The sequence below is a fragment of the Impatiens glandulifera genome, chromosome 1 (assembly GCF_907164915.1).
Source record: "Impatiens glandulifera chromosome 1, dImpGla2.1, whole genome shotgun sequence".
Classification (NCBI taxonomy): domain Eukaryota; kingdom Viridiplantae; phylum Streptophyta; class Magnoliopsida; order Ericales; family Balsaminaceae; genus Impatiens; species Impatiens glandulifera.
In genome coordinates, this window is record NC_061862.1 from 18,381,613 (window position 1) to 18,394,105 (window position 12,493).

Sequence of the window (12,493 nt, forward strand, 5' to 3'; positions counted from 1 at the left end):
CCTAATTAATACCATAATTAATTAAAAATATTTATTTTAATTAAAAACATTAATTTCAACACTCCCCCTTAATGTTTTTGTTGGTCATGCCTAACAAATCTCGTAAGTAGACGAATTTGTTTAAAGGAAGTGCTTTAGTGAAGATATCTGCAAGTTGATCTTCAGTCTTTACGTGCTTGATCATTACTTCTTCATCATCCACTGCTTCACGAATGTAGTGATGTTTAAGGTTGATGTGTTTTGTTCGACTATGAAATACCGCATTTTTCGACATAGCAATTGCCGATTTGCTATCGCAAAAGAGAACTGTAGCCATATCTTGTTTCTCCCCCATGTCTTCTAAAATCTTCCTTAGCCAAACCACTTGTTTGGTTGCTTCGTTTGCCGATACGTATTCCGCTTCGGCGGAGGAATGTGCAACTCTCTCTTGCTTTTTCGAGGCCCATGAAAAAATACCTGAACCTAGTGAATAACAATACCCGGATGTACTCTTCATGTCATCCATGCTTCCAGCCCAATCGCTATCACAGAACCCAAACAACTCAATATCTTCACTATCATTTTTTTCAAACATGAGACCATACTCCATAGTCCCTTTAATGTATCGCAACACTCTCTTTGCAACTCCAAGATGAATTTTGCTTGGTCGGTGCATAAACCGAGATAATAAACCCGTAGCATACATGATATCGGGTCTTGTAATCGTAAGGTACAACAAACTCCCAACCAGACTTCTATATTGTACCGCATCAGCATCACCACTACCATCATCTTTCACCAACTTCTCATTTACTATCAATGGAGTCATCACGGGATTACAATTCTCCATTTTAAATTTTGAATGAATGCTTTGGGCATACTTATTTTGACAAATAAATACACCTCCATCATTTTGATCAATCTCAATACCCAAGAAATAATGTAACAAACCTAAATCATTCATCTCATATTTCTTCATCATATCAGTTTTGAATTCATTAATCATGTTTTCATCATTTCCAGTAAAAATCAAGTCATCAACATAAAGAGAGACTATGAGCATACCGGATTCACCATGCTTGATGTAGAGTGTCGGCTCGCTAGGACTCCTAAAAAATCCTCCTTTAGAGAAATACTCATCGATATTTCCATACCAAGCACGAGGTGCTTGCTTCAATCCGTACAAAGCTTTCTTCAACTTGTATACTTTTTCTTCTTCTCCTTCAACATTGAAGCCTTGTGGTTATACCACATACACCTCTTCTTTCAATACTCCATTCAAGAATGCAGATTTCACATCAAGTTGGTAAAGCTTCCATCCTTTGTGAGCGGCTAATGCAATCAACATCCTTATCGTTTCGTGTCTCGCAACCGGTGCAAATGTCTCATGATAGTCGACTCCAGGTTGTTGAGAATACCCTTTTGCCACCAATCTTGCCTTGCATTTTTTAACCGAACCATCAGGACTCATTTTCGTCTTGTAAATCCACTTCAACCCAATCACATCTTTTTCTTTCGGCTTCTCTACTAACTCCCAAGTTTCATTTTTTCGATCATGTTGATTTCTTCTTCCATTGCTTTCACCCAAATCTCCTCTTGAATAGCTTGTTCAAAACTTTCAGGTTCTACAACACAGAAATTACATCGAGCATATATGTCGTTCAAATTTCTCATTTTTACCGGAGTAAGGATCGGAATGGATGAACTCGCCCCGGGTTGTGTTGTCGGAGATTGTTGATGCTCACTTTCTTCATAACCACTTTCATTGACTTGTCTAGATGACTCCCTCCGATCTTCTTCAAAAACCGGCATCTGTACATCCTCAACACCTTTCTCTTTCCAATCCCATTGTTCTTTTTCATTAAAGATCACATCCCGACTTTCAATCACCTTATTTTTCTTCAAGCTAAAAAGTCGATATCCCTTCGACTTGGTGCTATAGCCAACGAATATACATTTTTCACCTTTATCTTCAAGTTTATTTCTCATTTGCATCGGGATATGAGCATAGCAAATGGATCCGAACACTTTCAAGTGATTGACTGACGACTTTCTACCCCCGGACCATGCCTCGAATGGTGTCTTGTTTTCAACCGCCTTTGTCGGACAACGATTCAACAAATAAACTGCTGTATAGGTTGCTTCGGCCCAAAAAGTCAATGGTAACCCCTTTGCATTCATCATGGTTCTCGCCATCTCGACAATTGTTCGATTCTTCCTCTCAGCAACGCCATTTTGCTCTGGCGTATAACTCGTCGTCAATTGTCTTTCAAGACCAATATCTTCACAATATTTCTTGAACTCCTTCGAGTTGTATTCTCCTCCTCTATCACTTCTTAATCTTTTAATCACCTTACCACTTTGTCTCTCAGCCATTCTTTGAAACTTCTTGAAAACAGAAAGTGCTTCTGATTTTTGCCTCAAAAAATAGACCCAACACATTCTTGTAAAATCGTCGATAAAAGTGATAAAATATTTGTTACCTCCGTGAGAGTTTTTGGACATCGGACCACAGATATCAGTGTGAACGAGCTCCAACAATGATTTTGCTCTCCAGGCTTTTTCTTTCGGAAACGTCTCTCGATGGATTTTACCAAGAGCACATGCCTCGCAAACATCATGCTTGTCATCAATATTTGGCAACCCATACACCATAGTTTTTCTGCTTAGCAATTTCAAGCTCTCAAAGTTCACATGCCCAAGCCGTTTATGCCACAACCATGACATATCTTCAACATCGGTCTTCATCGATGCACAACTTGCAGGTTTAAGATTAAGAGGAAAATTTCGATTCCTCTCCATCTTAACAACTGCAATCAACTCTCTATTATTTTTCTTGTCAAAAATTTTACAATAATCATCATCGAAGTACAATGCATGATTATTTTGCATAAGCTGCCCAACACTCAGCAAATTTTGAGCTAAATCCGGAACAAACAACACATCATGGATTAGCAATTTACCTTTCTTTGAATCTACTGCGATCGTACCTCTTCCATTTGATTTCACCACAGCACCATTACCCATTGTGATCCGAGTTGTGTCACTCTTGTCAATTTTGCAAAAAATTGACTCATCTCTGGTCATGTGATTGCTGCACCCACTATCAACATACCACTCGTTATCATTTTTTCCAATAGCCGTTTGACATGCAAAAAATGTGCTTCCATCACTTTCACAATTCCTTTTCTCCTCGGTATAATTGGCCTGCTCTCTTCTTTGATCTCGACAATCCTTTTGCATATGACCAAATCTCTTGCAATTAAAACATTGAGGTTTACCTTTATGATAACAGTCTTCTTCAACGTGACCCGATCTTTTACAATGATGACAAAATTTGTTATCATGGAAGTTTCTACCTCCCCCTCGGCCACGCCCTCGACCTCTTCCATAACTTCCACCGCCACGAGAATATTGACGTTTACTCGAGCTTTCAGTAGAATCTTCTTTTACACTCACTTTTGATTGAAAGGCACTTTCGATGGAAGCTTCGGTATGTCGCTTCATCCGTTGTTCATGCATCTCAAGAGAACCCATCAAATCGTGAATACTGAGTGACGAGAGGTCTTTCATTTCTTCAATAATGGCCACCATATTGTCATACTTTGAAGAAAGACTTATCAAGATCTTCTCACAAACCGTTTTGTTGGTCAAGTCATCGCCAAGACACTTGATTTGATTTACAACTTCGATCACCCTTGAGAAGTACTCTTGTAGAGTTTCTTTCTCCTTCATCCTTAAATTTTGAAACTCTCGTTTGAGAGTCAGGAGCTTCACTGTCTTCATTTTATCGCTCCCTTCAAATTCCTTTTGCAATATATCCCACGCTTCCTTCGATGTATTAACCCCTATTATTCTCGAAAAAAGCTTACGAGAAATACTTTGTTGAATAATAAATAAGGCCTTCGCATCTTTCTTTTTGTTCTCCTTCAACTTTTTATCGGATGAACGATCTGATGATCCTGCGGCATCTTGATCTTCAATGTGTCCGTTCTCCACCAAATCCCACAGATCTTGTGAGACTAGGAGTGTCTTCATCATAACACTCCAATAATCATAATCTTCTCCGTCGAAAATGAGTTGCGCTCCTCGTATCGGCCAAGAATCTCCTAGCATCGCCATGGATCGATCTTGAAGCTCTGATACCACTTTGTTGGGTTGAAGAGAAAAATAAGGAACGAAGGTTATACAAGGAAATGAAAATATTATTATTTTGTTGTGATTTACCAATCATCCCATTACAAGGTAAATATATAATAAAAATAAAAATCTTTTCGTTATCTTAGAATTAAATATTGTAACTTATAACCTCCCAATATTATCCTAATTAATACCATAATTAATTAAAAATATTTATTTTAATTAAAAACATTAATTTCAACACTCATGCTACTGCAGATCGTGACGACTTCCAAGAAATGTCCATGGTATAAAATGTACAAACAATTCCTCAAGAACATGAGAGAAGTCAAGAACAAAGGAAGTGCATCAATTTCTTTTACAAGTAAGTCTTTTGAATTTTTTGTACTAAATTCATTTGACTATATCCTTAGCATGAATGATCATATTAACTTAACAGATAAACGACTTGTAAATTCTGAAGCATCTTGTCATATTTGTAATAAGTAATAACAATTTTTTTTCCTACATGAAACCATTAAACCTAAGATTATGTATATTGTTGATGGAAGTAGGAACATAACTGAAATAGAAACGTAGAAATTTTTAATGATTTTAAAATTAAAGATGTGTTATATACGCATTCTTTTAAATATTGTTTTGTTGCAGTTTCTAAATTGGCTAAAGAAAACAAAATAAATTGTTATTTCTCATTCTCAATTGCAGGACCTTAAAAATAGTTTCAAGGTGCACTTGAAAAATAAATAAATGAGAATTTGTACTTAATTGAAGACAACCCAGTTATAAATAGTAGTACTGACGATTATGTTACTACGTATTCATCTAATTCTGTTGTTGATTCATGTTTAGGTATAAACAATTATAAGATCATGGAGATGATGTTCTAAAACTTATATTTTCAAATAAAACAATTCATTGTTCAACTTGTCCTCTTGTTGAAATGCAAAGATTACTCTTTATTCGAAATAAATTTAAATTTTTTTAAATTAATTCATTTGATTTATGGGTCCATATTAAGAGGAGTCAATTTTAAATTCCTTATAATTCCTAGCGGCAAAAGGGTGAATACCTCTAGATTCCTAACCTCTCTAAGGCCCTATGTTTGAGTCTGTCAAGTTCCACTCGTCTGGTTAAAATGCCTTAACGACAAAAGGGAGGGGATACTAAATAACATTAAATTCCCTAAATTCACTTCATTTGTTCGTATCTTTGAACTCATGACACCTCTCATTATGAGGTAGTAGGCATTGGAAATGTGTGAGTCCTGCACACAATTTTTGTGGTTTAAGAAATTTATAACAAGGTTTGTCCTGATCAGGAGAACGGCTGCACAGGAACATGTCGTTATACGCACCAGTTTCACTACGAGCAACCTGGGATGAGTTGTATGACGAACTGGGAGGCCTATTTGGTATCATTGGAAAACTAACTCAAATAGCTTTCCAATGGAAGATCATACACTCAAAATGGTCAGACGGTTCAAATGATATGATTTTTAGAAGTGCAACATACCTCCATTTAGCTTCTGGGATTCAGACTTGGGGTGTTGACCCTCTTGTGTCGATCGGACGAGTGCCTTAATCGTTGAGCCAAGGTTCGGGGATGGTTCCATTCGAACGGTATGTGAATAAGCTTTCCAACCCAAGTTGAATCACCCAAAACCATCCATTACAACTCAAGTTATGAATTTTTAAGTGAATGGGTGTCCAGGTTGATCTCCATAAGAACATTCTTCATTCATATCGACATTTCTCCTAACTTGAGGCTTCATTGGGAAATCAGGCTGAACAATCATCAAGAGGACTCATTTCAATTTTCAAAACATCCAAGATCATTGAATTCCACAAGGGCATTGAAGCCAGAATGAATTTATGAAGTTTTGAGTTCATTGGTAGCTTGAAAGGGCTCCAAATGTGCAAATTCTTCTTTTTCAAATAAACACTTTTCAAATAATCCCTAATCCAATTCCATTTTTCAACTTTAAAACCTTCAAAATGCGGATCAAACACTTCCCAGATCCATTTGACTTGTATTTGACCCTTCTTTGACTCGGGTTGACTCACCAGTTGGCGAGTTGACTTGTCAGTTTGTCTCGTTCCTTTGATTTCTCCTCTTTTGAGCACCTTATGCACATATTTTCAAACAACAATATTATATTCAAAATTCGAGGTTTTCAAAACGCACAACATGAACGTGTCACGGGTTACGAAAATCTAGTCGTTATAAAAGACAACAGTTTGACTCATAACCGGGATTTGAAATGACCATTCGGTACGTTTTCTCCAACGGCAATATTACACTCAAAATTCACGATTTCTCGTGCCGATTAATCTAAAGGTATAAGGGGACTTAGAATTTGAGTTTTTTAAAATTAGTCCTTTGAATCATCATTTTTAAGCTTTTCTAAGCCGGTTTTTCAAAGAAAATTATATTTTTTTTGTTTTCCCGGTCAAATAAACAAATAATAATATTGTATTAGACTGGATTTTTTTATTAAATATCTAAGGTATAAAAATGGGATGCATACACATATATTATTATATATTTAAATATTTGAACAAAACATACCTCCATAATATACTCTATATCAATAATATTGTATATTTTAATATAATCAATTAGTTATTTAATTTTAAATAAATAAAGTAAAGATAAGACAGAAATTTTAATAGTGTTTCTAAGGGAAGTAAAAAATTGTTAGAGAAAAAAAATAAAAGATTTATATTTAATTAAACTAAAAATTTGTTTATAATTAAAAAAAATTATAATAACACATCATCACTGAGTTTTTCTAAATATAAAAATGTTGACTAAACAATAAATGTTCAAAAAGTATGATAATAGATTATGTTTTGTGTCTTAGTTGATGCGTATTGTTATATTTTAGATGAAATGAATACAAATTTGAGGAATTAAGAGAATGGTGATTCAATTTAAATAAAATGCATAAAAGAGTATATAATGTGATCAATAATGACGAATTAATTAGAGAGAAATGTCCAAATTAACAATTGATGTTTGTCAATAATAAGATGGAAACAATATATTATGAATAACAATTTATTTTTGTTAAAATTATTATTAATTTTTAAATATTTTAATTAATATCGTTGATATCTTATTGTTAACTCTTTAATTAAATATATTTAATTAATCTTTATAAATTTTAATTAATTTTTGCCTTAATAATATAAATAAATTTTATGTGTAAGTCTTTTAGTTTATACACCCAAATATAAAACTAAATTGTTAGTTGAGAAAAATTTAAATAGTTAGTTTGAAGATATATTTATTATATGGAATTTATAATTATATTTAGATTTTTCTAAAAACTAAATAAAATTTAAATAAATTAAAGTTAATAAATCAAATATAATTATTAAAAAAGAAAATTTTAGTTATCAATCAAATTACATATATTTTTTATTAGTTGGATTTGTTAAAAAAATATAACAAATCTAATATAATTATCAAATATATTTTTTATTAAAAAAATCTTTAGAGTACAATAAGATCCTTGTAATAATATGTAAAAGAAGAGCATACACCCAAATCAAAGTAACATGTAAAAGAAGAGCATACACAAGCTCAGTCAATCAAAAATCTACTAAAAAGACAGTCGTCCTAAAAATATTTATCAGCATAGTTTACTTTGTCCTAAAAATATTTATCAACATAGTTTACTTGTCCTAAAAATATTTATCAGCATAGTTTACTTCCTTTTTAGGTCAGCATAGTTTACTTCCTTTTTAGGACAGCATAGTTTACTTCATTTTTTAGGACGATGTTCTCATCTTGAACCATTTTCTGAATATTACTAAGTCATTGATAAAATGATTGGAGCTGATAATCGTATTCCAACATTGCACCTAGACCACAATCTTGTCAGCCGTACTGTCTCAATATAACGGCATGATCTTCCGTGAAACCAGGTATCTCCTAATCAAACAAAATTTTAGTATCAAAATTCAAATTAAAATACAAACGTATGACACCTCTTATACTAATCTTGAAATCAAGGATTATGTTGGTAAAAAAAACTTGTGTACTTCATTATCATCACAAGCCTCTTAATCTGTCACTCAAAAAAATATTCGACCTCAAGCGAAAAATGTACGTAGTAGATCCAAACACTAGAGGCAAGACGAAAACGACGCTAAAATCATATTAATGACATCTAAGAAAAAATGATATATATATATTAAAGACATCTAAAAAGAAATTATATATTTTAGTTTGCCTATTGTGTTTGGATCTACTACATACATTTTTCGTTTGAAGCCGGACATTTAACATATTAAGAAACTTGTAATACTATGAAGCACACAAACTTTTCTTAGACCAACATAATCCACATTGATTTCAAGATTAGTGTAAAATTCGTGGTGTCATAAATTTGTATTTTAATTTGTTTCGATACTAAAATATCGTTTGATTAGGAAATACCTGGTTTCAAAGAGAACACGCCCTTATACTAAGACAAACAGTACGACTGACAAAATGGTGGTTTAGGTGCGATGCCGATCATTTTATCAATGACTTAGTAATATTTTGGAAATGGTTCAAGATAGAAACAGTGCTAGACTAAGGTGCGTCCTAAAAAGGAAGGAGACCATGTTAATGTATATGGCGATGACAGTTTGTTTTAGTAGATTTTTGTAAAACTTATATCACTTCCATTGAAGACGTCCTAGAGAAGGATCCTCCATTTCCTAATGCGTGGATTCTTTCATTTCCTAAACGTGGATCTAGCTTTTTATTCAAAGACTTCATTTCCTGAGGTGTGGATTCTTCATTTGATCAAGTTGATCGAAAAGTAAATTTTGCAATTCTAGTATATTCATTACCTAAAAGAAAATTGGGCTTTTCAAACCTTATAATTGTTCATGAATTGGGCTTGTAAGGCCCAAAGATAAAGCTAAAATTCTTTATCTAGCTGCTAAGACCCTTAATTCTCTTCTATTCTGCCTCTTAATCTAATAGAAACAAAAACAAAATGTTCCACAAACATTTTTTTTAATAAATAGAATCACTATTCGAAGTATAAAAAAATACGGAAAAAAATAATATATAAATTAAATCTGCAAGTTTATAAAATATTTCATTAATAAAATGGATATGAAATATAATAAAATTGGGTTTTTTAAACCCTAGACTTTTATTTACTTGCTAATACCCTTAATTCCCTTCTAGTACGCCTCTTAATCTAATAGAAATAAAAACAAAATGTTCAACAAACATTTTTTTTTAATAAATAGTAATGTTAATCCTAATATTAAAAAAATACTAAAAAATTAATTATATAAAATTAAATCTGCAAGTTTATAAAATATTTCATCAAACTTAAATTTAATAAAATGATGTGAAATATAAAAAAAATTAACAAGAGTGCTCTCAGTCAGTCGAAATGGGATGAGAAATAATCCTTTAAACAAACTTGAAATGAAGAATAAAGGAAACCCCTAAAAATAAAGCTACCAAAGTATACTTTGATCTTCTCCCTACATAGATCTACTTCAAAGAACCATTCAAATATTTCACACCATAGATCTACTTCATATATATTTGAGAATAAGTTAATTAGTGAATTTTATATTGTATTAATATAAACATATAATATTATTATATGTTCTTATTTTCTTATTAATTTTTTAAAATTAATTTTTTTATATAAATAATTTAATAATTAATATATTTTTAGATTAAAATTTTACAATTTTACAATTTAATTTTAATTTACGAGTTTACAAACCTAGGAGAGTCATCCTTTTTATTACTAAACATAAACCTAAAAGACCTCATCATCTACCCACATCCAACAACCCAATTTAAATAACTTTTTGGGCTTAATTTTCATGGCCCATTCGTTTTTATTTTAAAAATTCTTAATCCTTTATTGTTTTATATATAAACTAGCATGAATCCCGTGCATTTGCACGGATGAGAATATATATAAAATGTTATTTATTTATAAATATTTTAGATAAAATTAAGTTTCATTTTAAACTTAAGATTAACTTATATTTATCCGTTCGACACTCACTTAACCCCTCAATTGACCATCATCTTGTGACCTCACACTTTCTAATACTCGTCAAATCAACCATTAATTTCAACCTCACACTCGACAAACTACCCACCACCCGACCTCCATCTCGTGACCTCACACATTCAAATGCTCATCACACCAACCTTTAATTCCTACCTCACATTCGACAAACAACCCACCACCCGACCTCCATCTCGTGACCTCAAACTTTCAAATGCTCACCAAACCAACCACTAATTCCGACCTCACACTTTCAGATGCCCAAACCAACCACTAATTCTGACCTCACACTTTCAGATGTTTATCATTTGTTTAAAAGTTGCGCCACCATATATTATAGTCAAGAATACATCGTTGAAAATATAAATTTGCATATTTTGGGATTCGAAAGTTGGTCTTCCACATGAAATGTGAATACTTAAACCGCTAGATTACTTAAGATTGTTGAAATAATTTTATTATTTTGTGTATGCATATATATTTTGTATTTAATATTTATTAACAATTAGTTAACCACCACCCGACCTCCATCTCGTGATCTCACACTTTTAAATGCTCGTCAAACCAACCAATAATTATGACTTCACACTCGACAAACCACCCACCACCCGACCTTCATCTTGTGACCTCACACTTTCAAATACTCGTCAACCCAACCACTAATTCCGACATCATACTCGACAAACCACCCACCACCCAATAATTTCGACTTCACACTCGACAAACCACCCACCACCCAATAATTCCGACTTCACACTCGACAAACCATCCACCACCCGACCTTCATCTTATGACCTCACACTTTCAAATGCTCGCCAACCCAACCACTAATTCCGACATCACACTTGACAAACCACCCACCACCAAATAATTCCGACTTCACACTCGACAAACCACCCACCACCCAATAATTCTGTTTCACACTCGACAAACCACCCACCACCCGACCTTCATCTTGTGACCTCACACTTTCAAATGCTCGTCACCCAACCACTAATTCCGACATCACACTCAAAAAACCACCCACCACCCAATAATTCCGACTTCACACTCGACAAACCATCCACCACCCGACATTCATCTTGTGACCTCACACTTTCAAATGCTCGCCAACCCAACCACTAATTCCGACATCACACTCGACAAACCACCCACCACCAAATAATTCCGACTTCACACTCGACAAACCACCCACCACCCGACCTTCATCTTGTGACCTCACACTTTCAAATGCTCGCCAACCCAACCACTAATTCCGACATCACACTCGAAAAACCACCCACCACCCGACTTCTATCTCGTGACCTCACACTTTCAAATTCTCTTCAAACCAACCATTAATTCCAACCTCACACTCGACAAACCACTCACCACCCGACCTCCATCTCGTGACCTTACACTTTCAAATGCTTGCCAAACCAACCACTAATTCCGACCTCACACTCGAAAAACCACCCACCACCCGACCTCCATTTCGTGACCTCACAATTTTAAATGCTCGTCATACCAACCACTAATTATGATATCATACTCGACAAACCACTGACCACCCAACCTCCATCTCGTGACCTTAAACATTTAAAATTTTGCATGTTCTGGGATTCGAACCCTGATCTTTCGCATGAAATATGAACACTTAAACCGCTAGACCACTTATGATTGTTGAAATAATTTTATTATTTTGTGTATGCATATATATTTTGTATTTAATATTTATTACCAATTAGTTAATTTTTATATTAACATAAAAATTATTTATATTATTATATATATGATGAGTGAAAAAATGTATGATAAAAAATAAAATGTATTTATATAAAATTAATGATGAAAACTAATATAATATATATATATATATATATATATATATATATATATATATATATATATATATATATATATATAAAAGGTAACCAATAAATATAAAATTATGAAGGTAGGTGCATTTATAAAAATATAAAAAAAGTTGTTTATATTTATATATAAATAAAATAAATATAAAAATTATGAAGTTAAGATTCATTTATAACCATTTTTTTTTTATATTTTGAATTAATATTAATATAGATAATGTTTTAGATAATATATGATAATGAAATATATATTATATATAATATATATAATAATAGAAAAACAAAATTTAATTAAGAAATGAAGAGGAAGGAGAGAGGAGAGAGAAAATATTTAATGATATAGATTATATATGGATTAATGTGGTGCTTGACTTTATAGATTATTATATATATATATATATATAGATTGTTATTATTAAATATAAAAATAAATATGTTATATAATATTATATATTTTAATATAACATTATTG

General features: G+C 32.7%; 1 protein-coding gene across 1 annotated transcript; it reads right to left on the bottom strand.

Annotated features, from left to right (window-relative positions):
• Window positions 1-55: 55 nt before the first annotated feature.
• Window positions 56-1,450, bottom strand: LOC124919670 (uncharacterized mitochondrial protein AtMg00810-like). The gene is made up of 2 exons (XM_047459979.1): window positions 1,229-1,450; window positions 56-1,150 (listed from the first exon to the last, which is right to left on the bottom strand). The coding sequence occupies exons 1-2, from the start codon at window positions 1,448-1,450 to the stop codon at window positions 56-58; spliced, it is 1,317 nt and encodes a 438-aa protein (XP_047315935.1).
• Window positions 1,451-12,493: the final 11,043 nt, after the last annotated feature.